Source organism: Theropithecus gelada, chromosome 11, assembly GCF_003255815.1.
Source record: "Theropithecus gelada isolate Dixy chromosome 11, Tgel_1.0, whole genome shotgun sequence".
Taxonomy (NCBI): domain Eukaryota; kingdom Metazoa; phylum Chordata; class Mammalia; order Primates; family Cercopithecidae; genus Theropithecus; species Theropithecus gelada.
The window spans coordinates 72,368,298-72,395,742 of NC_037679.1; the positions used below are offsets into that span (position 1 = coordinate 72,368,298).

The following is a 27,445-nucleotide window of genomic DNA, read 5'->3' on the forward strand; positions in this document are numbered from 1 at the left end:
TAACCTCTGGGCTAAAGACCATGCTTACCTGCATGCACAAAGAATGTGGTAGGTGGTCGCACCTGCCCAGAAGGAGATAATAATAATAAAGGATACGGGGCCCGGCACGGTGGCTCATGCCTGTAATCCCAGCACTTTGGGAGGTTGAGGCGAGCGGATCACAAGGTCAGGAGATCGAGACCATCTGGGCTAACACGGTGAAACCCCGTCTCTACTAAAAATGCAAAAAATTAGCCGGGCGTGGTGGCGGGCACCTGTAGTCCCAGCTACTCGGGAGGCTGAGGCAGGAGAATGGCGTGAACCCGGGAGGCGGAGCTTGCGGTGAGCCGAGATCGCACCACTGCACTCCAGCCTGGGCGACAGAGCAAGACTCCGTCTCAAAAAAATAAAATAAAATAAAAAATAAAAAATAAAGGATACGGTAGGGGAAACAAGTGCATAAATTTACATTTTAACAAGTCTTTTCTTCAAATAGGTATTAATATCCTAGTGAAGTCCAAGGCCTTCCAGTATTTCATGTGTAAGTATGAAATATCTCCACTCTAGGCCACTTTCCCCCGAGTCCTTTGCTGTTCTAGAAGCAGGAGAGGCAAGAGATTGGTCCTAGAATCCTGTGTTTGACTTTTTACTGTGGGGAATTCTCAGCATGTATAAAATTGGAGAAAACATTACCACACGCATCCCCGTGCCCGTCACCCATCTGTATCTTCACTCCGGCTCATCATCCCCTCTAGCCCTAGATTTTTTGGAAGCAAATTCCAGAACTACAGAGTTGATTGGTCGATATGTCTCTTGAGTTTGTTTTAATCTCTAGGCTCCTCTTCCTCCCCTCATGCAGTATTTAGGTGAGGAAGCAGGATTTGGGTTTTGTGTGTTCCTCTGTTGCCCTTTCCTGGAATTTAGTAGTTCTATGTAGAGCTATGCTGTGCGGTGTGGAAGCCATTGGCCACATGCGGCCATTTACATTTAAGCTAATTAAAATGAAAAAATCAGCTTAGCAGTCACATTTCAAGTGCTTAATAGCCACAAATGGCTAATGACTACCAATTGGATGGTGCAGATAAGAAAATTTTCATTGTCACAAAAATTCCCTTGGATAGTACTAACCTAGAGGCTTGATCCAATTTGGTCTTTCCAAGGAGCTCTGGTTCCTTTTAGTAGGAGATGGTGTTAGAGACACAATTCGAGGCGTTGAGTGCTCGTTGCTTGGGTTGGTCATTGTTTCTAGGCCTTCCCATGGACAGAACTAGGGTTTTGTTTCTTTAAAGATAAACTGTTGTGAGTTCATGCTGATACTTCACATTCAGGCCTGCAGGGATTTTAAGATTAAGAATCTAGATGTGTAAGACTAATTTCATGAATCTTACACATCTAGATTCTCAATCCTTTTTTTTTTTTTTTTTTTTTTTGTGAGACAGAGTCTCATTCAGTCTCTCAGGCTAGCGTGATCTCGGCTCACTGCAACCTCCACCTCCCGGGTTCTAAGTGATTTTCCTCCCTCAGCCTCTCGAGTAGCTGGAATTACAGGTGTGCGCCACCACGCCTGGCTATTTTTGTATTTTTAGTAGAGATGGAGTTTCACCATGTTGGCCAGGCTGGTCTCGAACTCCTGACCTCAGGTGATCCACTTACCTCAGTCTCCCAAAGTGCTGGGATTACAGGCATGAGCCACGTGCCCAGCCTAGATTCTCAATCTTAAAATCCAGATTGTCTTTGAAGACAATCAGACACCAACAAAGAAGAAAAATATCCAGGTTCCTAACTATACTGGCACAGTTATTCATTTGCTTTATCTCACAGTCCCAGGATAACAACTGCAACGCAATCCCAATGATATAATTCCTAGAAACATCAGTCTGGGGATGTACATTCAGATTACTGTGGGGTTTTTTTGTTTGTTTGAGACAAGGACTTAGTCTGGTGCCCCAACAATGGCACAGTCATAGTTCACTGCAGCCTTGACTTCCCAGGCTCAATCCATCCTCCCACCTCAGTCTTCTGAGTAGCTGGGACCACAGGTGCGCACCATCACACCCGGCTAATTTTTTTATTTTTTGTAGAGTTGGAGTGTCCTCATGTTGCTCAGGCTGGTCTCGAACTCCTGGCCTCAAGCCATTTTCCTGCCTTGGCCTCCCACAGTGCTGGGATTACGGGTGTGAGCCACTGTGCCTGGCCTTGTGTTTTAAGGTCACCTGGAATAGTTCCTTTCCATGTGGACATGTCACCAATGGGATATACATTTGGATTTTTTTATGCCATGTTATTTTTTATTTTTTGGGATTGCTTTTGACATTTTATTTTATTTTATGGCCAGGCATGGTGGCTCAGACCTAAAATCCCAGCACTTCGGGAGGCCGAGGTGGTTGGATTGCTTGAGCCCAAGAGTTCGAGACCAGCCTGGGCAACATGGTGAGACCCCCATCTCTACAAAAAAATACAAAAGTTAACTGAGTGTGGTAACTCACACCTGTAGTCCCAGCTACTTGGGAGGCTGAGGTGGGAGGATCACCCGAGCCTGGGGAGGTTGAGGCTGCGGTGCGCCGTGATGGCGCCACTGCACTCCAGCCTGGGCAACAGAGTGAGATCCCCCATCTCAAAAAAAAAAAAAAAAAAAACAAATTTTGTTTCATAATTACGTAAATTAGGACTGGGCATGGTGGCTCATGCCTGTAATCCCAACACTTTGGGAGGCCGAGGCAGGCAGATCACTTGAGGTCAGGAGTTCGAGACCAGCCTGAGCAATGTGGTGAAACCCCATCTCTACCAAAAATAGAAAAAAGTAGCCATGCACACCTGTGGTCCCAGTTACTTGGGAGGCTGAGGCGGGAGGATCGCTTGATCCTGAGAGGCAGAGGATGCAGTGAGTTGTGATGGCGCCACTGCACTCCAACCTGAGTGACACAGCGAGACTCCATCTCAAAAAAAAGCAAAAAAAATTATGTAAAATACATGGTTCCAAGTCAGATCTACAAAAAATATATATATTGAAGGAAATTTCATTTCTATCCCTGTCACTTCCCACAGTGGGCAACTTTTATTTATGGCTTCTTCCATTGTTTAAAACCTGTAAGTTGGATGCATATCAATATCTCTGACTTAACCAATAGCATATTTTATGCACTTTTTTCTGCCACCTGGCTTTTTGCAGTTAACAATGTGCCCTGGAGACCAATTCATGGTAATATGTAGAAATGAGGTTGGGTATGGTGGCTCACACCTGTAATTCCAGCACTTAGGAAGGCAGAGGCGGGTGGATGGTTTGAGCCCAGGGGTTTGAAACCAGCCTGGGCAATGTGGCAAAACCTCAGCTCAACAGAAAATACAAAAATTAGCTGGCGTGGTAGTGTGCGCCTGTGTTCCTAGCTCCTCAGGAAGCTAAGGTGGGAGGATCGCTTGAGCCCAGGAGGTGGAGGTTGCAGTGAGCCAAGATCACGCCCCACTGTACTTCAGCCTGGGTGACAGTAAAACCCTGTCTAAAAAAAAAAAAAAAATTAATATGTAGAAATGTACCTCGTCTCTTTTCTTTCTTCTCTCTTAGAGAGAGGGTCTTGCTCTGTCACCCAAGCTGGAGTGCAGTGGCACAAGCATAGCTCACTGCAACCTTGACCTCCTGTGTTCAAACGGTCCTCCCACCTCAGCCTCCTGAGTAGCTGGGCCCACAACTACCACACCTCGCTAGTTGTTTTTATTTTTCGTAGGGATGTGGTCTCCCTGTGTTGCCCAGGCTGGTTTCGAGCCCCTGGGCTCACGCAATCTGCCTGCCTCAGCCTTCCAAAATGCTGGGATTACAGGTGTGAGCCACTGTACCCAGCCTGTGTTTGTTTTTATGGTTAAAGTATGCCACTTTATGAACATATCATAGTCTGTTCAACCACTCCCCTAAGATCATTGAGATTGTTGCCAGTGTTTTGCTATCACAAATAGTGCTGCAGTGAATAGCTTTCAGATACATCTTACATTTTTGCCAGTGCATCATTGGGATGGTTTCTGGAAAGTGGGATCGCTAGGCGAATGGCTTAATGCATATGCAGTTTTTCTAAAGAGTTCATGCAATTTTTTTAAATTAGAAGTCTCTAGGGGAAAACACATGTTTTCAATACTTGAATGCCTTGTATATTGTCCATCTTTTACACCAATTTGGAATAATCTCTACATCATAACTGGTATTCACACAGTGACAGAGGGAGTGTTTTTAGAAATTTGTAGCTGTTTCTAGGTGAAAACACTGGTTGATTTAGCTCCCTTGGTAAGAGCACTGAGCAGAAAGACGTTCCCTATCAAATGGGTGTGTGGAGCAGCCCTGTTCTCCCCATCCTGTAGAGCTCCAGGAAGTTAACCAGGGACGGCAGCTGTGACCTGCAGATTTCTAAGCCCCCGTTATTTCTCTGTCTTTTACGGGCCTGTGTATTTCAGACTTGGTGGTGGCAGTCAACGGGGTCTGGATCCTTGTGGAGACGTTTATGCTGAAAGGTGAGCCCTGCTTGGGGACTGGCCGTGTCCTGGCCGGCACACCCAGCTTGCCTGTGAGCTGCTACTTCTCTGCCTTACAGGTGGGAACTTCTTCTCCAAGCACGTGCCCTGGAGTTACCTCGTCTTTCTAACTAGTAAGTTTCTGACATGGCTTTGCTGGACTGCTTGTTTTAAAATTGTCTGGGAGAACTTTTATTCAGTATAGAACCTCATGGTTCTTCTCTAAAACAGGAAGCTATAAAGAGACGGAGTATTTAGTCGGATTCCGTGTTGTCCCTGTTTAAAACTCTTTCGTGGTTGTCCACTGCCCTCTGGATGGAGCCCAGAATCCTAGGCGTGTGTGGCCCTCCACTCGCTTGCCAGCGCCGTGTCCCCCGCTGCATGCTGTTGCCCTCCTCAGTGGCCTCTGCTGCCTGCTGCTCTCGCCTGCCTCTGGGCTGTGCACAGGGGTTTCCTCTGCCTGGTGGCGTCTCCCCCAGCCTCTTCCTGACTTTCCTGCTCCTTCTATCAAGTCTGAGCACACTGTGCTGTCATTCCCTGTTGGCGTCTTTTCTCCCAACGAGCTGATAAGCTCTCTGCCCCAACGGGTGCCCTGCACTGGTCACTGTTGCACACCTGGTACCCAGTGCAAGGCCCAAGATGGAAGGGGTGGTCAGGACACACCTGTTGGATGGACAAGTGGTTAGCAGGGCCCTGCCCAGAGACAGGAAGGGAGGATTTTTCTCTCTCTTTTTTTTTTTGGCAGGATCTTTCTCTGTTGCCCAAACTGGAGTGCAGTGGTGTGATCATAGCTCACTGCAACCTCAACCTCCCGGGCTCAAGGGATCCCAAATAGCCTCAGCCTCCCAAGTAGCTGGGATTATAGGCACACAGCGCCACCATGCCTGGCTAATTTTTGTATTTTTTGTAAAGACGGGGTCTCACTATGTTGCTCAGGCTGGTCTCCAACTACTGGGCTCAAGTGATCCTCCTCTCTTGGCCTCCCAAAGTGCTGGGATGATAGGCATGAACTACTATGCCTGGCCAGTTTCTTTTAAGCAGATTACTCAGTTGCCCACCATCTGGGCCCTCTCATGGAGCACCTGCTCTCACGGTGGGACATGAGTGAGGCCTGGGCTCAGCCTGGAGGGCATATGGCCAGCAGGAAGGCTGCAGACTGTGGAGGAGCCTCAAAGAGGAGACCAAGCAGGGGGAGGATGTGGCGGGGCTGCTGCCGATGGACTCCTTCTATCCGCAGTCTATGGGGTGGAGCTGTTCCTGAAGGTCGCCGGCCTGGGCCCTGTGGAGTACTTGTCCTCCGGATGGAACTTGTGAGTGGACAGCATGTTTCTGACGCAAAGCTGAAACTCTGATGGTGGCCCCAGACCCTTCTCTGCACACCCCAATCCCGGGCCATTTCTGGAATCGCAGAGGGAAGGTCTGAGGACGGGCCGAGGCCTGTGTCTCCCTCAAGCAGCCCTGCCCCCAGCCCAGGAACTCCCCAGGGTCAGGCCCTTGTCTGAAGCCTCTCAGACCACCCACGCCAGTCCTTCTGGAAATGGCCTCTTGAGGTGCCACAGGCTGGTTGGCTCTTCCTGAGTCATTAAACTTTTTTCTCTTCCATAAAAACCACAATGCCCACAGAGAAGAATGCTCCCCCACCTTCCTTGATCAGCAGTATTGAGACCCACGTGGCCCTTCTGCCTGTTCCCCAGAGCGTGGGAGGTCACTTCCCTGCCCTGTTCAAGTTAACTGGCCTGTGAAGTCAGGTTGCACTCATGAGGTCTTGGGCCGCGAGGGCGAGGGGGTTGACACGCAGTGTGGGCCGCGGGGGCGAGGGGGTTGACACGCAGTGTGGGCCGCGAGGGCTAGGGGGTTGACACGCAGAGTGGGCCGCGAGGGCGAGGGGGTTGACACGCAGAGTGGGCCGCGAGGGCGAGGGGGTTGACACGCAGAGTGGGCCGCGAGGGTGAGGGGGTTAACACACAGAGCAGAGCTGGGAGGAGCTGACAGCACATGTGTGCCCTGTGTGTCTGGAGAGGAGAGAGGGTCCTCTGGCTTGGGGCAGGGCAAGCTGTTCTAATGGGAATCTCACTGGAAGGGCCTGCTCTCTTCCCTCAGAAAGTTCCTTGGGGTCAGGCTGGTCTGCAGTGTGTAGCCAGATGTCTGTTGAGCGGAAGACGAGGCCTGTCTCCAGGGCTGCGGACTCCGGGGCTTCTTTCCTCCCCGTCGTTAGACCAGCACGGGGCCCTTTGGAGGGGGTTCCCGGGCATTTCTGGCCCTGGGGTCAGAGCACTGAGGCCTGACTCCCAAGACGCATGCTGGGACAGGGCCTGGCCACCTTGAAGCCCCAGGGTGGCAGGAAGTTCTTCCCGCAGCCGGCTGGTTCCTGTTGGTGTTGCTGTGTCTGGGCTCCGTGGGAGGGTGGCTGTGCACGGTGCCAGGGAGGGGAGCAGCGCAGGGAGGCTCAGGGCCACAGGGTGGACCTTGGCCTCTCGCCTCCTGCAGGTTTGACTTCTCCGTGACAGTGTTCGCCTTCCTGGGACTGCTGGCGCTGGCCCTCAACATGGAGCCCTTCTATTTCATCGTGGTCCTGCGCCCCCTCCAGCTGTTGAGGTGATGGGGCAGGGCAGAGCTGGAGAAGGAGAGGGAGAAAGAGAGGGAGGGCGGGAATGCCCCAGGATTGGTCCAGGAAGTGACCCAGAATGAGCCAGAAGGTTCACAAGCCAGAGTCATAGATGTCACCCCCTGCAGAAGTGCCATGGGGTCACCATCCCCACCCCTGAGGGTATGCAGGCTGCCTGTGCCCATCCCCTCACTGCACCAGGCACCTCTGGGCAGAGAAGCCCAGCCCATGACTCATGTGCACCCCACCCAAGGTGGCATGGCACCAGCCACAGGAGCCCATGTGCTCAGTCGCAGATCACAGAGCCACAGGTCTGAGGCTTGGAAGGGCCTTTCAGGGACCCCTCGTGCTTTTCTGGCTCAGCCTCCAGTGGAGAAAAGTCCTATGTGGGTCCCAGTGATTTCCCAGGGACACTGGAGGAAGTCCCAGGCGAGCCTGCCCCACTGATGGTGTCTCTTCCTAATGAGGGGTCCCGAGGTTCTCTGCCCTCAGAGCCTGGGTTTGCCTCCTGACCCTCCAGCTGCAACCCCATCCACGTCCACCCCATCCTCTCCCAAGGCGGGATGGGCAGGGCAGGTGCCGGGAGGGGTGGTGGCGTCTATGGAGGAAAAGCCTACCGCTTTGGCGTGTGGGGGTGGCCTGGGGCTGTCCCTGAGTGTCCGCCTCCCTCCCACTCCCTGCCACCCTTCTTCACTGGTGAGCTCCATTGCCCCTACTCCCCGGGGCACACGGGCTTCTCCCGCGTCTTCCCCGGGAGCCAGGCCTTGCTCCTGTCTGAGCCTGCAGCTCTACTGCAAGGAGACGCAGCCTGGCCCTGCTCCTCGTCGTGGAAGGGCCCCGCCCAGCCGGTGTCCTGGGGCCGCCACGGTCCCTTCCTTCATGCATGAGTCACCTGGGCCAAGCTCAGGGTTGGTGGCGCCCAAGGGAGCAGACGCAGGTGGAGGAGATGCCCTCACCTGTCTTCAGCATGTGGCGTGTGGAAGGCGGGGCTGGCATGTTCTGAGGGCGGGGGCTGAGGCATGCACCTGTGTGTGGAGGTGACGGGCGTCCTCCTCACTCAGGCTGTTTAAGTTGAAAGAGCGCTACCGCAACGTGCTGGACACCATGTTTGAGCTGCTGCCCCGGATGGCCAGGTACTGCCAGCCCCCACCCCGGCCTGCAGGTCCAGGTGCCATGCGGTGGTGCCCCGTGGGGGCGGGAGCCGAGTGGCAGTTGGGGGAAAGGAGTTCCACAGAGGACTGCAATCGAGGGCCTGACAGGGCTCCAAGGAGCCTGGAATCTTGACCACCACAGGTCTCCTGGGCACCATTTTTCTCCACTGACCTGTCTGACATGTTTAGTAGGGAGGGCAGGGAGCTGTCAACTTGCTTACCACCTGTGTCTACGTTCACAGGTAAGGGGTCACCTGTGAGTCTACCTTCACAGGTAAGGGGTGAATCTCTGGGAAAGGGGCATTTGTTCATAGCGTCCTGACTTGAGCCGTTTTTCACCCCAGAGCTGCCCCACGAGGCCCCTTCCCCGCAGGCACTTTCCAGTTGGTGAACCGACCTGGGGCGTGGCCCCACAGTCAGCCCCACGGGTCCGAGGAGGCCGGGGCTGTGGAGGAGTCGTTCCCCCTCCTGCCGGCCCCGCATCACCCTACCCCTGTCGCCCCACAGCCTGGGCCTCACTCTGCTCATCTTTTACTACTCCTTCGCCATCGTGGGCATGGAGTTCTTCTGCGGGATCGTCTTCCCCAACTGCTGCAAGTGAGTAGGCGGTGCCCGGCCCCACCCAGCCCCAGGCAGTCTGCGTTTCCGGGGCAGAGGGCTGGCCAGGGCCAGGATTGGTGTCCTTGTGGCCTTGGGGTCCTCAGGGATGCTCCTCTCTGAGCAAACACCTTGCTTTGCTTTCAGGGCTTAGTTGAGTGCAGTGAGCTAAACGAGGGTCCTGGACTCAGGGTCCCTGTTTCCCCATCCCCCAGATAGGGTCGGGAGCCATCAGCTCACCCTCTGCCGAGGGCTGGAGACCACCCCTGAAGTAGCCCGGGTCCAGAGGTCAAGTGCCGTGGCTTCCTCCCACTTCTTTCCTGGAGTGGCTGGGGACCTGGGCCAAGTCCAGTCTTCTAGGGACAGCATCATAGGATAAGACAGATGGACACGTGCAAGAAGGTCATGGTGTTCAGGGATGGGGAGCAGAGAGTGAAATCTCCCATGACCACTCCCTTTCTCCTGAGCCGCCACAGTGAAATCATGCACACCGCCATTCATTCATCCTCAGTTCAGAGTCCTCTTGCATTTGGTCTTTACAGCCTCAAGCACTGATGAGGAAACAGTTTTACAAAGACACTGGTAGCTTTGAGACCCAGTTTGAGTGTCAAGCTTGGTCTGGAACCAGAAGCCTATAGCAGTGGGTCCCAGACTTTAGAGCACATTGCAGTCACCAGGGAGCTTAGTGCAAGCTCGAGACCTCACCCGTGCATCTGATGCATGCATGTGGGAGGAGGCTCCCTGGTGGCCCAGACACTAGACTTCTATAAACATTAGCATGGATATTAACAGCCATAAAGGATTAGAAGAAAAGTGGCAAATATGAGCTCCTCAAAACAAGGCCAACCTTTTCAAATACTTGCTCAGGCCAAGTATCAGGGAAGCCCAAGTAGGGAATTCTTTCCCTGGGGCTGTGGCCTAGTGTCCAGCCTCAAGAGCAGATCCTAGATGGGGCAGGTGCAGAGGAGGCCCTTGCCTCTCCTCCCTCCCCTGCAGGCAGTGGTGAGAGAGAAGGCCCCGCCTGCAGCAGAGAACTTCCAGGTGACAGAGGTGGGTCAGGCTGGCCAGGGGCTCCCACCAAGCCCAGCAGGCAGGAGTAGCCAAGGGCGTTCCTCCAGCGGGGACCCAGGCATGAGGTGGAGAGGGTTAGGCAGGAAACGAGACTGCAGGCAGAACAGAAGGATCCTTGGCCAGACTTTGGTTTGTTTCAGAGTTCTGTCCTCTCTGGAGGTGACCAATCGCCTTGTGACCCTCCCTCCTTTCTCCCTTGTGCTCCGGCCAGCACGAGTACAGTGGCAGATGCCTACCGCTGGCGCAACCACACCGTGGGCAACAGGACCGTGGTGGAGGAAGGCTACTATTATCTCAATAATTTTGACAACATCCTCAACAGCTTTGGTGAGTGGGAAAAATCACAAGGGGCACATTCCCTGGGGACCCCGCCCTTGTCACCACGGGTCCCAGAGGTATTGTAGTAAAAGTGTCTGGGCCTCTCCCTCCAGCACCGAGGGCCACACTTTCTGGAAGCCTCCCCGGCCCAGGTGGAGGACATGGTCTGTCCAGCCTTAGCAGTGAAGTCCAGGCCAGATCCCGGAGCTCACTCGGTTGCCTGATTCCACTCTTTCCTGATACTTTCTCAGTATTTGGGGAGGAGAAGAGCTGCAAGCCTTAGCTGGGCGGGGTCCCCTCATCACACTGCCACTTGCAGAATGGGACCCAGCCACACCAATGCTGCTGCAGCTGCACTGCCCCCCGGCTCAGGCTGCCCACAGCCCTCTGCCCACCCCCATGAAGAGGCGAACACAGCCAAACCGCCTCTCCAGAAAAAGGGTGTGCCCCCATGACACCCCAGATCTGCACCCAGTAAGATCCAGATGGTCTCGTGTGGCACAGGCTGCCGAGGCAGAGGGTGTGTCTTCTTGGGGCTGGGCCACAATGTCCTGTGGAGCCAGCGCCCTAGGAGTGCCTTGCCTGGTCCTTCCTGGAGCTCACAACCAAGCGGTCATATGGTGACCCCCTCATCTCAGCACACGGCACCCAGGATAGCTGGCAATAGGCCACTCGAAGTTGACTTTGAAGTGGGGCCTCATCAGAATGCTTCTTTCTCCCTTCCCCTGGCAGTGACCCTGTTTGAGCTCACAGTTGTCAACAACTGGTACATCATCATGGTAAGAGCTCGGGCACCTCTGGGGGTGTCTTCCTGTCAGTCCTGGGGTCGACCCTGGGTCTCCCCCCAACCCAGGGTGTATCATTCTTCCCATAGCCGCAGGGCTGGGGGTCTTGAGTCATGCTGTGTTGGTGTTCAGCCACAGGATGGCTGGGCCCGGGGAGCCACCCTTCCCAGCGTTGGCTGGACTCGGCTGTCACTCCCATCTCCCTGCATGTTCCCAGCAGCCAGGAGATGGCACTTAAACTCTGGGTCTCTGTCCTGTCTTGCCCACTGTAGGGATGACTTTTCCCTCTAGTGACAATGCGGCGAGCATTGCTGATCTCTTTATTCCATTCCTTAAACTTTCCCGACTCCCAGCCCTACTGAGATAAAGGCTGCCCTGATTCTGGATCCAGCCGTCCAAGGGAGCAGCCAGGGCTCCTTCAGCAGTCAGGAATTAGTGTTGGGCCCAGGGGGCCAAGCTCCCACCCCTCCGTCTCTCACAGCCAGCCACAAATCAGGGTGGGGTCTACGAAGAGCCAGGGCCATGGAGCAGCCTGTGTAGACGGGGACCTGCCCTGCATGGGCACCCCCTCACTGGCTGCTTCCCTTGGTCTCCAGGAAGGCGTCACCTCTCAGACCTCCCACTGGAGCCGCCTCTACTTCATGACCTTTTACATTGTGACCATGGTAGGTCCCGGACCACAGAACGCTCTTTGTCCTTCGTCTTCCATGTCACCAGCTGCCCCTGCTCTTCAGGCTGCAGCGTCAGGGAGTGGGGCTGGGTCCCATATGGCCGGGCGCTGTTGGGCATGGGCTGCGCAGCCACGGACACTCACCCGCCCTCCTCCCCTGTCTTGCCCCTCCCTTCCTGTCCCTGGCCAGGTGGTGATGACGATCATTGTCGCCTTCATCCTCGAGGCCTTCGTCTTCCGAATGAACTACAGCCGCAAGAACCAGGACTCGGAAGGTCTGCAGGGATGATGCCTTGGGCATTTGATGTCTGCCGCCCACCCAGCTCTGTCTGTCTGTCTGGGTGGCCGTCCAGCCAGCTATCAGGCTGTCATTTTTCTGCTGTCTGGTTGTCCAGCTTATCTATCTGGCTTGTCTTTCTAGATCTTGTATTTGTATTGATTTTCAAATATTTAATGTCAGAAGACATGATCTAACTTTAAAAAAAGAGTGCATGTCATAGTTGGAGAAAAATCAAGAAGTAGAGAAAGGCTTATGTGGCAGCAGCAGCCCGTGCCCTGCCTTCCCCCTCCCATCCTCCAGAGGCTTCTCCCTCTTAGCTATTTCTTCTGTTAGTCATCTCCACATTTCTCAATAATAGGTTCACATTACGGTTCTTCATTTAAATGGTGTAAACATTGTTTACAGCACAGGCGAATCGTATTCCTGCTGCATCTGGATGGTGCTGGCTTTAGTGACTGCCTCACTCTTCCCAAATTCAAAACTGTCCGCCCTTGATTGCTTGAGCCCAGCAGGTCATGGCTGCAGTGACCATGATCACACCACTGCACTCCAGCCTGGGCAGCGGAGTGAGACCCTGTCTCTCCAAACAGACAGAATACCCCGTGCCCACACCTGTTACTACTCATCCTCAGATCTCTGTCGTATCAGACCGTCTGACCATTTTCTCTGTGTTTAGAGGCCCCTTCCTGAAACCCTCTGGCCCTGTAACAGCTGCTGGCTAGACCTGCACTCCTGACATCACAGCAGAGGGAGGGGAAGGGAAGGGAGGGCCGAGGAGGAGAGCAGGATGCCAATGCAGTGTCGGTTTAGAGAGGGAACCTTAAGACCCCTTGTGGAGGGGGGTCAGGGAGGTACAAGACCCAGCCAGGTTGGCAGCTCCAGCCCCAGGCCCTTCCCACACCTGCCCTCCCTCCCTGCAGTTGACGGTGGCATCACCCTTGAGAAGGAAATCTCCAAAGAAGAGCTGGTTGCTGTCCTGGAGCTCTACCGGGAGGCACAGGGGGCCTCCTCAGACGTCACCCGGCTGCTGGAGACCCTCTCCCAGATGGAGAGATACCAGGTGAGGAGCCCAGGCCCTGGTCCGAAGGAGGGAGGCAGGTTTCACCATGGTGTGATCCCTTCCCTCAGATATTGGTAACATTTTTGAGTGACACAGTTGCAAAAGCCGGAGAAGTGGGAGAGGCCAGCTGTGGCACCAGGGGTGGGACCTGAACATCTGCAGCCCAGCCCTGCAGCCTCTGCTCTTCCTTAGCAACGTTCCATGGTGTTTCTGGGACGGCGATCAAGGACCAAGAGCGACTTGAGCCTGAAGATGTACCAGGAAGAGATCCAGGTAGGAGCCTGGCTGACCACGCTGCAAGTCCTTCCCCGAGCTACGTCCTGGGAGGGGCAGGGAGCTGCTCCCCAGCCCTCTGAGGAGAGGGAGAAGGCTGGTAGAGAGATGCGGTTCGTCCATCGGGACCACTGCTGGGGTTGTGTGGGACCTGAGTGGGGCCCACTTAGCCTTAAACCCTTGACACGTGCACAGCAGAGGCAGCTCTCCCGTTTGCCTGCCGCCATATGTCCCTGCCCCTTATGAATTCTCCAGAACCTCGTCTCCATCTCTTATTCTGAGTCAGCTGCAAACTCAAACATGTGTAGCAAGAAACAGCGAGCAAAGAGGAAAGAGCAGTGACGGTGGTGAACTGGCAAGGATGTGCCTGTCCAAAGGGGACACAGCCTCCTCCCAGCTCCAGCGAGTGCTGCCCAATAGGAAGAAGGTCTACTGTGGCCAGGCTGCTTGGTGTTTTGTTTTGAGATGGAGTCTCGCTCGTCTCCCATGCTGGAGTGCAGTGGCGCGATCTAGGCTTACTGCAACCTCCGCCTCCTGGGTTCAAGCGATTCTCCTGCCTCAGCCTCCCCAGTAGATTACAGGCACACGCCACCACACCTGGCTACTTTTTGTATTTTTAGTGGAGATGGGGTTTCACCATGTTGGCCAGGCTGGGACCGCTTGGAGTTTTTCATAATTGGGTGTTTGTTTTTTTTCTTTTAGAGATGGTATTGCTCTGTCACCCAGGTTGGAGTCCAGTGGCGCGATCATAGCTCACTGTAGCCTCCAACCCCGGGTTCAAGTGATCCTCCCCACTCAGCCTACCCAAGCAGCTGGAACTACAGGTGTGCACCGTGACACCCTAATTATCTTATTTTGTAGCAGTGAGGTCTTGCTATGGTCTCAAACTCCTGGCCTCAAGCGATCCTGCCACCTTGGCTTCTAATTTAAGAAAAGGCAGGCCAGGCACGGTGGCTCACGCCTGTAATCCCAGCACTTTGGGAGGCCAAGGCAGGCAGATCACTTGATGCCAGGAGCTCAAGACCAGTCTGGCCAACATGGTGAAACCCTGTCTCTACTAAAAATACACAATTTAGCCAGACCTGGTTCTGTGCACCTGTAATCCCAGCTACTGAGGAGGCTGAGGCAGAATTGCTTGACTCCAGGAGATGGAGGTTGCAGTGAGCCAAGATCATGCCACTGCACTCCAGCTTGGGTGACAGTGCAAGACTCTGTCTCCAAAAAAAAAAAAAAAGGCAGAGTCAGATGTTTTTCTTTTTCCTTTTCTTTGCACAATCTCCCAATCTCTACATATTGGCAGCTAAGGAAAATATCTCACAAAGCACCATGTGGGCTGGCACTTGGCACTGTGCCTTCCAGACCGTGGGCCACCAGCACATGAGCCCTGCAGGGTCTTCTCAACCACCTCAGGGTTGCCAGGGCTCTGGGGAGCGTCTCCTACACCAGCTGTGGTGGCTTGGCTCTGTTTTCTGGCATTTTAACAGCTTGAAGCCCTTCTGTTTCACTAAAACGGTGACAACCAGGGTCCACACCTGAAAAGCAGGAGGTGCCATCCCCAAAGCAGCTTACACATTCTCTTCAGGAACACAAGAGACTCAGGCAGTGTTCTCTGGGCTGATGTGTAGTGGCTCACTGAACTTGGTATCACAGAGACATGGAAATAATAGAAGCGTTTGACCTTGGGCAAGTCACTCCATGCCTGTCTGTGCAAGCGGACAACTGTGCAGCAGCACCCACTCAGGTGTGGTCGGAGGGAGGTGTGCTGCCCTCGGCCTCTGCCCTTCTGCCTGTCCATCTGCTCCAGGCCTCAGTTTTCCCCTCTGTAAAACAAGGGGGTCAGAACTAGGCCATCTTGAAACTCTAAAAGTCTATGTTTCAGTCTTTTAAAAAGTAGGGTAGGGTATGGTGGTGCATGCCTGTATTCCCAGCTACTTGGGAGGATGAGGCGGGAGGATCACTTGAGCCCAGGAGTGGAAGGCTGCAGTGAGCCGTACCTTGCCACTGCCCTCCAGCCTATGCCACACAGTGAGACTCTGTCTCCAAAAAAAAAGGAAATGTGGGGTATACTTCTTAATTCCTTAATTACCTGAATACCTCAGTCCCTGAAAATGTCAGAGGTTATAATCATGGCCTTGGGTGGTGCACTGTTGGATGTTTTCAGAATGACTTCACATTCCTGTTGGAGGGTGAAAGTTAGGTGAAGTATTAGCACAATACAGCTCTGAGCCTCAGTATCTCAGGTGTGAAATGGACACAATTCCTGCCAAGCTCAAAAGGGGTCCCTCAGGGGGACCCTTTAGTGAAGGGTTATGCTCACAAACAAGGGGCGAGGGTTGTTCCTGCTTGGACTTGTTGGAGAGCTGCTGTGTGCAAGCCTCCAGACACTAGGGAAAGATTTCATTGTCATTTTTGCCTCTGGGGCCATATTCAAAATTCCCAGCATTTCTGGGCCTGTGACAGGGGAGTTTCAGTACCAGCTGGGTGAGGCTGGCAGCCCTGCCCCCTCCAGCCTGGATGCTGTGGGCTGTGTGACCTTGTGGGGTGGGCGGGGCACGGGGTGGGGTGCAGCCCTCAGCGCCCCCTCTGCTCTCTTCTCCAGGAGTGGTACGAGGAGCATGCCAGGGAGCAGGAGCAGCAGCGACAGCTCAGCAGCAGCGCAGCGCCCGCCACCCAGCAGCCCCCCAGCAGCCGCCAGCGTTCCCAGACTGTTACCTAGCCCAGTGCCCGAAAGCCATCTCTTCTATGCAATAACACAATAGTATTACTCTACTGCGATGTACGGAACTGCGGTGTGTGTACACATACTCACGTATATGCACATATTTATATACAGGAAGAAAGAAGACAGACAAGATGGGGCTTGGTTTATAACCACCTTGCCCTGTTTTCCTTAACTCCAGAAGCCAGTTTGGTGAGGGGTGGGGTGTGGCCACCAAGTCTGAGCTCTTCCTACTGTGGAAGGCTCCGGAAGCCCCTTCACAAGGAAACCCCTCACCTGGATCCAGTCGACCCTGCGGGGTTTGCCCCCCACGTGGGCTGGCCTCCATCGGCCATGTCCAAAGCCGTCACTGCTACTGCTTCAGGCTCACGTCCCCCCGACCTGATGGCATCCCCACCCCCTCTGCCTGCGGGCATGCCACAGGTTTCTGTGCTTTGCTTTTGGGACAGAACCACTGAGGAAGGAAAGAACTCCTGGTCTCCAGGGTGGTATTTCAGCTTCTGTGATAATGTCATGCAACACTCTTCGGGGACCAGTGCCCAGGATCTAATGGGAAGCGGAATTGGGGTGACTGTGCCCATGTGGCCAGAGCTCAGTTAGCCAGTTCCAGGCGGCCACAGACTACACTGACCAATCTCCTCTCTTGGCTCTGCAAGCCTCCCACCCAGCCTTCTCTGGCTTAACCCTTATTGACAAAAATCCTTCCACAGTGGCCTCCTTGGGGACCCAGACCCTGGAGGAAGGGGCATGAGGCAGGAGGTAGGGCCGATGTCTGTAACCCAGACCACTTCCTGGAATGGGCTCTTGACCAAATCCCTTTTTTGTGATTTACCCATTCAAGCAAAACAACATTTTGATTAAGGATTGTGCTAAGCTGATACCAGGTCCTTCACACATGTGCACTAGGAACAGGAGCGAACAGCTACAAGGAGACGCTCCCTGTGGGACGCAGCAGCCCTGTGGCCGTGACCCAGCTCCCAGCCACGCTCCCTGGCTGCTCACACCAGAGATTGCAGTAGCAGGAGCTGTTGGTGCAGAAGTAGGTTCAGATGAACCCTCAGTTAACGTCACCACCCCCCTCTCCCGCCACAGTACCCACAGAGGCAGGGTCAGTGCAGAGGTTGCTTTGGTTCCGCTTTCCTGGGCCACAGAACAGAGCACAGCACAGGTTCCACAGCAGGAGCTGCAGCGGCAGCATGGAGGGTGCGGAGGGCAAGGAGTGCGCTGCTGGGCATTCCCGGCCGCCCCGGCCCTCTGGTGCCTGCTTTCTGTGACTTCAGAAGGAAGGTGGACAGAGGCTCCCTCTGGCCTTGTCCTTTTCCCAGCCACAGAATGGGCGAGGTGGTACCCAACCCCAGGGGAGCAGTACCTGGACCCCCAACCTCTGCTCACCTCCAAGGCCAAGCTGGATCCCATAGCCAGCATGGCATGGTTCTCCCCTTCCCCTCTTCCCAGGTCAGGGGAGTTGGAGAAGTGGTGGGTGTTTGTTTTTAAAGCACAGCCCTTTGGGAAAATCACAAATTATTGAGAATCACTGTGATTCCCCCGGGAGTCAGACTGGCTTTGTCCTCTTCCTCTCTGGAGGGCCATGGGCCATCACCGGGAGCTCCACATCGAGCCCCAGGCCAGAACCCCTCCCTTTTGCAGAGAGGGAACTTTATTGCACAATTGGGTGCCTTTTAGCTTTTGTGTGTTGAAATGGGCATTTTGGAAGCAAGGGTCAAGGGACAGCTTCTAAAGGTGTGAGTCTCTGACCTGAGCATCTGGGCCTTGCCTCAGCCTTTTCTCCCTAGGGGTGGAAACCTGGAGGGGCCAGCAGCGCCCCGGGGTCTGCCCAGGGGAGTCGAGGCCCCCAGGTGGGAAGGCCTATTCCAGGAGGAGGGGGATCTCAGCCCTGTTCAGAGCAAGTTAATGTGTCCATCCGCCCAACCCTGTCCTGAGAAAGGACCTGGTTTTGGCCAGGACCCGATAAATGCCTAATGGCAGCAGTGTTAGCAGACCAGAGGTGGGCGCCCTTGTCATTGAGGCCAGGGACAGCTATCTCCAGGTTATGCCTGGCCCCACCAAGCAGGGAGTTGGGGTCCCCCCACAGGCTGTGAGCTCTGTGGGCCCTGGGATGTGATCTAGCTCAGATGCCCTCTCGTCCTTGATGTCACAGTTGAGTGCACCCAAGTGACACTCACTGGCAGCCAGGGGCACAGCCTGGTGGTGGCGGCAATAGAACCGTGCTCCTCCCCAGCTCCTCGCTTCCCCTCCCACAACCCCAGCCTTACTCCACCATGCGGACAATCATTTTGTACGGATCACGGGAGCAATGCTGTACGGTTTTGTACATTGGTGATTTGTTTCCTAGAAAACCCACTATGTCTCTGGATTTCTGGCATATTAATAAAAGAGCCTCTGCTTTGTAAACACGGTCACTGCCTCTTGACTTCTGTGGTTTTGGGTATTGTCGGGAGAGTGGTCCCATCCGAGGCCATGGCCACTCCTGATCCTGCCTCAGCCCCACCCTGAGTTGGGCCCTGGGCTCAGCCACTCAACGCTGGCCCCAGGTGAGGAAGAACTGGTGATAGTTGGGGGTATCATTTTCTCTACACTTGAAATTTTGAATTTTTTTTTTATTTGGAAAAAAGACAGTTGAATCCCTTTTCTTTACCAGCATAAGGCAATCAGGCAAACCTAAGAGTTGCTTATTTCGGCAACATAAGGCAGGGTCACTGCATGACAGTAAGAAGGCACGAGGTCCCCTCATCTGTCCTTTCCCAGCTCACAGGCCTTGGAACCCCGCCCAGGGTCCCCCCTGAGGGAGGCACAGGCACGGTCCTACTGACTCCTGCTTGGCAGCTGGAGAAGCCCAAGTTCCAGCACAAACAAAGGAGTTTGTGGACAGTCGGGGCAGAATCCTGGAGGGAGTGCCTGAGCCGCCATCCCATGTGGCAGCTGCTGGTGTAGCAGTGCCTCGGGCTGATGTCGTTTTGGGAGCAAGTGGGTTCAGTGAAGTGTATTGCCATGAATGGCACCCGCTGCTTTTGGCTTTATTAACGTGGCAAGGAGAAATTCAAAATTAAGTATGTCTTGAATTCTGTTTCTGGCAGATGGTGCAGCTCTGGAGCTCAGCCCTTGGCGGCCTGATTCCCAGGGGTCCAAGCCACCCTTGTTCTCTGAGTCAGGGTTGGGCAGCCACTTGTGCCCTAAAAAGGTGCCAGAAGGCCTGAAGCCCAGGCAAGGGGAATGGGCAGCGCCTGTGTCTCGGGGGTTCCTCCAGCATGGCCTGGAACACACCCAGCTGTCCCCTTCCCCCAAACTCCAGACCTTCTCAGAGGGGCTCTGGGGGTCATTCAAGGGGGCCTTCTAGCTTCTCTCTGGAATCCTTTGTCCAGAGCAAAGCCCGGTTTCCAAGGTCCCCACGGCAAGGCTGTTAGATGCTGGCAGCAAGAGGTACAGAGCAGGCCGGGCGCCGTGGCTCATGCCTGTAATCCCAGCACTTTGGGAGGCCGAGGCGGGCGGATCACGAGGTCAGGAGATCAAGACTGTCCTGACTAGCACGGTGAAACCCCATCTCTACTAAAAATACAAAATAGCCAGGCGTGGTGGCTGGCGCCTGTAGTCCCAGCTACTTGGGAGGCTGAGGCAGGAGAATGGCGTGAATCTGGGAGGCGGAGCTTGCAGTGAGCCGAGATCATGCCACTGCACTCCAGCCTGGGCAACAGAGCAAGACTCCGTCTCAAAAAAAAAAAAGTACAGAGCAGTTCTCTCAGCTCCCAGCAGTGACCTCGGATCTCCAGCAGCAAGGGGCATGCTCTCATGTCCACAGGGGCCTTGCAGAAATGCTCCAGTCCCTGGGCCTCCCCCAGCAGGAGGGCCGGGGCTCCTGCCTGCAGTGAGGCCATAGCACTAAGCAGCTTCAGTCACGTGCTTTTCAGGCGAATCACTCCAAATTCAGTGAGGAGGGCCACGACAAGGAAGTTCAGGTAGAATAGGAGCAGGCAAATGCCGTAGACTCTGCTGAGCTGGAAGCACTGCAATGGGACTGAGACCAGGGAGAAGACGAGGCTGAGCCCCAGGGCGCCTGCCAGGACCCACACCAGCAGTCCATCTGGCTCCAGCTGTGGAAGAATGAGGGGAGAGAGGCTGGGTCCCTGCCCGTCACAGGCACCGCCCCATCTGCAGCCAACATAACAATGCACCCTCAGCAACAATGCAACCTCAACAATGCACCCTCAACAACAATGCACCCTCAACAACAATGTACCCTCAACAGCAATGCAGCCTCAACAGCAATGGAACTTCAACAGCAATGAACCCTCAACAACAATGCAGCCTCAATAACAATGCAACCTCAACAATAATGCACCCTCAACAACAATGCACCCTCAACAACAATGCAACCTCAANAACCCTCAACAACAATGCAGCCTCAACAATGCACCCTCAACAACAATGCAGCCTCAATAACAATGCACCCTCAACAATGCAGCCTCAACAATGCAGTCTCAATAACAATGCAACCTCAACAACAACGCAGCCTCAACAACAATGCACCCTCAACAACAATGCACCCTGAACAACAATGCATCTTCAGCAATGCAGCCTCAACAACAATGCAATCTCGGCTGAGCACAGTGGCACATGTCTGTAATTTCAGCACTTTGGGAGGCTGAGGCGGGTGGATCACCTGAGATCAGGAGTTCAAGACCAGCCTGGCCAATACGGTGAAACCCTGTATCTACTAAAAATACAAAAATTAGCCAGGCATGGCGGTGTGCTACTGGGGAGGCTGAGGCAGGAGAATCACTTGAACTCAGGAAGTGGAGGTTGCAGTAAGCCAACATCGTGCTACTGTACTCCAGCCTGGGTGACGGAGTAAGACCCTGTCTCAAAAAAATAAATAAATAATAAAAATAACAACAACAACAATGCAGCCTCAACAATGTTTGAGGGTACCAGCTGGGGGCCAGTTGGGGAAGACTGGCCTGCAGCAGCCCGGCATGCCCTGTGGGACGGCAGGCCCCACCCTAAAGTTACCCAGACATGGCCCCAGAAGTTTCCAGACTCAGAAGCAGCAGGGAAAGGGAACCTTCTCTTCCAACTTCAGCCAGGTCCACCTGCCTGGGTGCCTCTCCCCTGCCTCGAGTCAGATGTCATTATAATTCCCTCTGTTTTTAACACTGAACTCTAGTCAATGACATGCACAAGCGGATGTCCACCACTTACTGTGAAGTGCATCAAGAAACAACAGAGATGTGTTAGGCCGGGAACGGTGGCTCACGCCTGTAATCCCAACACCTTGGGAGGCCAAAGCGGGCAGATCACTTGAGGTCAGGAGTTCGAGACCAGCCTGACCAACATGGTGAAACCCCATCTCTATTAAAAATGCCAAAATTAGCCAGATGCGGTGGCATGTGCCTGTAATCCCAGCTACTTGGGATGCTGAGGCAAGAGAATCACTTGAACCTGGGAGGCGGAGGCTGCAGCAAGCCAAGATTGCACCACTGCACTCCAGCCTGGGTGACAGAGCAAGACTCCATCTCAAAAAAAAAAAAAGAACAGATGGAGGCATAGACAGACAGGCATGGACAGACAGATGACAAAGCAAAGGCAGCCAAATGTAAACAGTAGAGCCTGGGTGGTGGGAATATGTGTGTCTATCATACAAGTCTTTTAACTGTTCTATGTTTGAGTTTTCATAATAAAATGGAAAAAATCTTTATGAGGCTTTTTTTTTTTTTGACTTGGAGTCTCATTCTTGTCACCCAGGCTGGAGTGCAATGGCACGATCTCGGCTCACAGCAGCCTCCACCTCCCAGGTTCAAGTGATTCTCCTGCCTCAGCCTCCTGAGTAGCTGGGCTTACAGGTATCCGCCACCATGCCTGACTAATGTTTTTGTATTTTTAGTAGAGATGGGGTTTTACCATGTTGGCCAGGCCGGTCTTAAACTCCTAACCTCAAGTGATCCACCCACCTCGGCCTCCCAAAGTGCTGGGATTACAGGCATGAACCACCACACCCAGCCCTTAAGGTTTTTGAAAAAATGGCAGCTATAAGTATCTATTGCGTGCCTGCTCTATGCCAGGCATTGTGCGAAGGGCCTAACAGACACTGTCGTCTTTGATCTAACAATAGTCTTGTATGGTGGGTACTAGGATGGACTCCATTTTACAGATGAGGAAACTAAGACTCTCAGACTTGACTGACTTGTCCAAGGTGCTCAGCAGCACAGGGCCTGGCACCTCAGCCTGACTCTGAACTTGGAAGGATGCCGCCTTCTGGGTGAAGGAGGGGATGGATGAATGATAGAGGAGTGGTAGCAGCAGAAATGAATGAGCGACAGCCAAAGTGTCAGGCACAAGACAGGCTCCTCTGCGGGAGAAGGAGGAGCTGACCGCAATTCTCGTTCTCTAGAACTGGGGAGGAGCCTGCAGATTTCAGCTGCAGGTTTTTATATATGCAGTAGGATAAGTAGTGCCCCACCCCCAACGAAGTCACACCCATCCAGAAGCTCAGCATGTGGCCTTGCTTGGAATAGGGTCACTGCAAATATAATAAGCTAAGGGTTTCAAGATACAATCACCTTGGACTTAGGGTGGCCCCTAAATCCAATGACTCATGTCTCCGTAAGAAGAAGAGAGAGATGGCCATGGGAACACAGAGGCAGAGACTGCAGTGATGGGCCCACTGGGCAAGGAACGCCCGGAGCCACCAGCAGCTGGAAGAGGCGAGGAAGGATGGTCCCCCGGAGTTCGGAGGCAGCACTGCCCGGCTGACGCCTTATTGCAAACTTTTGGCCTCCAGAACTGTGAGAGACTCAATTTTTGCTGTTGTCAGCCCCCTGGTTTGTGGTCATTTATGACAGTGCTAGGGAACTAACACAATCTATGGTATACATGTCACACATGGTTGCTGACACATTTTCAAGCAGTACAGAAGAGTAAAAGGGATTGAATGTCCCCTCCCCACTTCTCTTCCTTCCACACTTAGCAGGCATCCAACACACAGGAAGACAACACGAGGTACTGTGCAGGGTGTTTCCAGGCACTGTGGCCTTTCATCCTCCCAGCCACCTGCATCCTTCTCATCTCCAACCCACAGATGAAGACACTGACAGAGTAAGTGACAGAGCCCAAATCTAAGTGCAAGCTCTTAGCCAATGCCTATCCTCCCTCCCTCCCCATGGGGTGCCATATTACACACACCTGTGGACACACACCCCTCTAGACATGTGCATCAATTCTGAAAACAGAGATGGGGCTGTACAATAGGTGAGTGTTTCAAAGCGACATGTGGTTTTCAACCAACGGTACACCATGGACATCCTTCCTTGTTGATGTCTCATGCAATGTAACGGTAGGAGCATTTCCTAAACTCAGCACCAAGGCGGTGGACACACACAGACACACACATTTCCTAAACTCAGCTCAAAGGCAGTGGGCACATGCGCAGGCACACACATTTCCTAAACTCAGCACAAAGGCAGTGGACACACACACTCTCACACACACACACACACACATTTCCTAAACTCAGCACAAAGGCGGTGAACACACACACACACACACACACACACACACACACACACACCCAGAAAAGAGGAAATAGGTCCCCTGAGGGGCCAACCCTAAAGCCTCATTACCTGGAACTGCCCTAGAATCTACCATGAAAGGGAACCTATTAAACCGATAAAAAGGGTCAACAAAGTTTGCAGAGGGTGTTTACCTTTCAGAAAAGAAAACTTTTCAAGCCCTAAGTAGCTGTTTGCTTGTGGGCATGACCAGTGTGAAAGAACCGCCCTGCCCCCAGCTAATAGGCTCTGCTGAGAGCCTATTCAACAACTTGTGCCTCATGCCTCTGGGAGAAACGGGAGACATTGTTCGGCCTCATAACACTCCAAGTGCTTTCCCACCGTGAGGCTTAAAACCAGCCCCCAGGCCATCTCTTCCTCCCCAGCCTACGTCTTCCTTGCTGAGCCTCCGGACTCAAGTCCTCCAGAATAGAGATGCAGGAATGGGACTGCCGGCTTGCGGCTCAGGGGTCCAATCTGCCTCCCACTCACAGGGTTTTGTTTGCATGCGAGGCAGATTTTCAAATAGAAAACAATTCACCTAGGAATCTCGATTTCTTCTCTAGAGGACCTGGAATATCTGGCCACATGCTACCCACCCAAATCACCCAATTTCTGTCACCTCCCCTGTGGGCAGCGCTGGGATATGGTGATCAGCCCGGCCCTTCCCCCTGCATGCTTATCCAGGAAGCTCAGCTGGTGTCATCAATCTCATTTTACAGGGGAGGAAATTGAGGCCCAGAGATGTCCTAACTCCATTTTTTTTTTTCTGAGATGAAGTCTCACTCTGTCGCCCAGGCTGGAGTGCAGTGGCGCAATCTCAGCTTACTGTGATCTCCACCTCCTGGGTTCAAGTGATTCCCCTGCCTCAGCCTCCCAAATAGCTGAGATTACAGGTGTGCACCACCACACCTGGCTAATTTTTGTATTTTTAGTGGAGAGATGGGGTTTCACCATGTCGGCCAGGCTGGTCTGGAACTCCTGACCTCAAGTGATATTCTGCCTCAGTCTGCCAAAGTGCTGGGATTATAGGCACGAGCTACCACACCCGGCCCTAGCTCACTCAAAGTCATACAGTCAGGGACTTAAGTGATGGGACCCAGATCCAAACCCAGGGCCTGCCTGCCCCTTCCCATGTCAAGCTACATCTTGGTTATATACATTTGTAAACTTATAAGGAATACTCACCTTCACCTCTGTGTGGCTCCGGGAGATCTGGAGCAGGCAGCCCAGCCCCACGCCCACGAGGATGTCTGCAGCCCAGCTCAGGAAGCTTTGCTGGAATGACCTGCCCATAACCCAACCACATAGCCCTTTCCTCCTACTACGTTCATCTCCAGGGCTTGGAATGCCATGGCAAGAATGAACTTGGGCCAGGTGCAGTGGCTCACACCTATAATCCCAGCACTTTGGGAGGCCGAGGCAGGAGGATCACTAGAGGCCAGGAGTTTGAGACCAGCCTGGGCAATAGAGTGAGACCTGTCTCAAAAAAAAATTTGGTGGGGGTTGGACGAAGACAAGTGCAGTGGTGTGAACACGGCTCACTGCAGCCTCGACCTCCTAGGCTTAGTGATTCTCCCACCTCAACCTCCCAAGTAGCTGGGATCACAGGCACATGCCTGGCTAATTTTTAAATTTTTTTGTAGAGATGGGGTCTTGCTATGTTGCCCAGGCAAATCTCAAATTCCTGGGCTCAAGTGATCCTCATGCCTCAGCCTCCCAAAGTGCTGGGATTACAGGTATGAACCACCGTGCCCAGACCTACAAAAAAATGAACTTACTTGGCTTTCTTTATGCCCAACTCCCCCTTTCCCCAAACACCCTATCTGAGGAGACCCTATTCATTTAGGCCTTTAAGAAGATGGGTGTTGAGTATGTGTTGCAGTCAGTCTCTAAGGATCAAACACCTTAGGGTGCCAGGAATGCTTGGCCCATGTAAGCACTCAGTAGGTGGGGAAACAGAGGCCAGGAGAGGTGAAGGGACTGCCCCCAGTCCCTAGAGGGACTGGTGATGGTGTATGAGCCAAGGCCATCTCTAGGGGTCGTTCAGGGCTCCCTCTTTCACAGCCAACCTGGGAGGTCAGGTGAGGCTGCAGCCCGAAAGCCAGAAGTAGGCCTCAGTGGGCACAAAAGGGCCACCAAGGGTCCTGCTCAGCCTGGGAGTTAAAAGGGCAGGCATCACAGTCCCTGCAGTTAGCTTGTTTTGCCAGCCAGCTGCTCACACCGCAGCCCCTGGTGAGGCTCTGTCATCATGGAGCCTGGAGAGAGCCGCCCTTCAGGTGCTTTGTGATCATCTTTCTTTCTTTAGCAGCCAACAATATCCACTGCTGGCTGAATGCCTTCCGTGTGCCAGGCACTGTCTGGAACCCACGACCATCTGGTTTCAAAGCTCTTTCTCTTCATAGCCCCAGGTTGGCTATATCCATCCTTTCTATATAGATCAAAAGTTGGCAAACATCAGCCCTCCAGCCAAATTTGGCCCACTAACTGATTTTATAAAGTTTTATGGGAACAGAGCCATGGCCATTGACTTATGCATTGTCTGTGCCTGTTTCTGCACTACAGCAGCAGAGCTGAGCAGCTGCAAAACTGCCTCCATGGCGCCCAAAGTCTAAAATATTTATTCTTTGGGCCGAGTGTGGTGGCTCACGCCTGTAATCCCAGCACTTGGAGGCTGAGGCCGGCAGATCATTTGAGGTGAGGAGTTTGAGAACAGCCTGGTCAACATAGTGAAACCCTGTCTCTACTAAAAATACAAAAATTAGCTGGGCATGGAGGCACGCGCCTATAGTCCCAGCTGCTTGGGAGGCTAAGACAGGAGAATTGCTTGAACCCAGGAGGCAGAAATTGCAGTGAGCCGAGATCGTGCCACTGCACTCCAGCCCGGGTGACAGAGCAAGACTCTGTCTCCAAAAAAAAAAAAACCAGTATTCTCTGGCCCTTTTAGAAAACGTCTGCCAACCCCTAGCATAGACCATGACATGTCCCTGTGAGCAAGAGAGAAAGGGTCTTCCACAGAACACGTAAGCTCATCCTGTGGGCGCCTGCTTCTCACACCATTCACCGCCCTAATAATAACAGCTGCTGTCTGCTGAGCCCCTACCAGGGACCAAGAATTTCATTCACCTTATTGGATCCTTACAACACCCCCCTAGGAGGTTAGCACTCCCCAAATCCCTATTTTAAAACCTTGGAGGCTGAGGGCCAGGCAGCCACATTACCTGCCCCAGGTGTTACATCGAGAGCCAATCCCCAGGGTGGGGCACGGAGCACTCCCCACCCATGGCTGTGACACCAGTGCTAAGGCCAAGAACAGACCACAAAGGATACTGAAGATGATACCGCCAAAGCAGGCGGAGAACGCCATCCGTGGGTAGCCCTGGCGGGCCAGCGTGAAATCCGAGAAGGCATCTGCGCAGGAACAAGAGGGGCCTGCAGTGGTGAGTCGCTTCCCCTGCCCTCCCTGGTCATCCACGCCTTCATTCTCACCCACGGCCATTCAGGCAACAAACATAGATGGATGCCCACGTGTGCCTGGGCACTAGCTGGTGGGGTGCTGTGTGAAGGGGCACAGCACCTTGGAAGACACACTTCCCTCCTTAATTCCTTTACCCCACTCTTTCCCACCAGCAACAACTTCGCAGGTGTGAAAAACGCGGCTACCAGCTGGGTAAGGTGGCTCACGCCTGTAATCCCAGCACTTTGGGAGGCCAACATAGATGGATCACCTGAGGTCAGGAGTTTGAGACCAGCCTGGCCAACGTGATGAAACCCTGTCTCTACTAAAAATACAAAAATTAGCCGGGTGTGGTGGTGGGCGCCTATAATCCCAGCTATTGAGGAGGCTGAGGCAGGAGAATTGCTTGAACCTGGGAGGCAGAGGTTGC

General features: G+C 53.5%; 2 protein-coding genes across 5 annotated transcripts in view; one reads left to right on the top strand and one right to left on the bottom strand.

Annotated features, from left to right (window-relative positions):
• The window catches only part of TPCN1 (two pore segment channel 1), a 77,548-nt gene extending 61,499 nt beyond the window's left edge, over positions 1-16,049 (top strand). For all 4 annotated transcript variants that reach the window (XM_025402289.1, XM_025402288.1, XM_025402290.1 and 1 more), the window contains 14 exons: positions 476-520; positions 4,414-4,470; positions 4,551-4,604; positions 5,708-5,780; positions 6,958-7,065; positions 8,137-8,208; positions 8,734-8,823; positions 10,106-10,221; positions 10,945-10,991; positions 11,594-11,662; positions 11,858-11,942; positions 12,868-13,007; positions 13,200-13,280; positions 15,880-16,049. In XM_025402289.1, coding sequence (XP_025258074.1) covers positions 476-520; positions 4,414-4,470; positions 4,551-4,604; positions 5,708-5,780; positions 6,958-7,065; positions 8,137-8,208; positions 8,734-8,823; positions 10,106-10,221; positions 10,945-10,991; positions 11,594-11,662; positions 11,858-11,942; positions 12,868-13,007; positions 13,200-13,280; positions 15,880-15,996 — 1,154 coding nt within the window. In that variant the 3' untranslated portion in view covers positions 15,997-16,049. The remainder of the gene's footprint in view (positions 1-475; positions 521-4,413; positions 4,471-4,550; positions 4,605-5,707; positions 5,781-6,957; positions 7,066-8,136; positions 8,209-8,733; positions 8,824-10,105; positions 10,222-10,944; positions 10,992-11,593; positions 11,663-11,857; positions 11,943-12,867; positions 13,008-13,199; positions 13,281-15,879) is intronic.
• A 2,542-nt stretch (positions 16,050-18,591) lies between these two features.
• Positions 18,592-27,445, bottom strand: part of SLC8B1 (solute carrier family 8 member B1) — a 37,385-nt gene continuing 28,531 nt past the window's right edge. Inside the window, exons 14-17 of the mRNA XM_025402081.1 lie at positions 26,889-26,969; positions 24,747-24,811; positions 19,749-20,105; positions 18,592-19,448 (exon numbers count right to left, since the gene is read on the bottom strand). Coding sequence (XP_025257866.1) covers positions 19,908-20,105; positions 24,747-24,811; positions 26,889-26,969 — 344 coding nt within the window. The 3' untranslated portion in view covers positions 18,592-19,448; positions 19,749-19,907. The remainder of the gene's footprint in view (positions 19,449-19,748; positions 20,106-24,746; positions 24,812-26,888; positions 26,970-27,445) is intronic.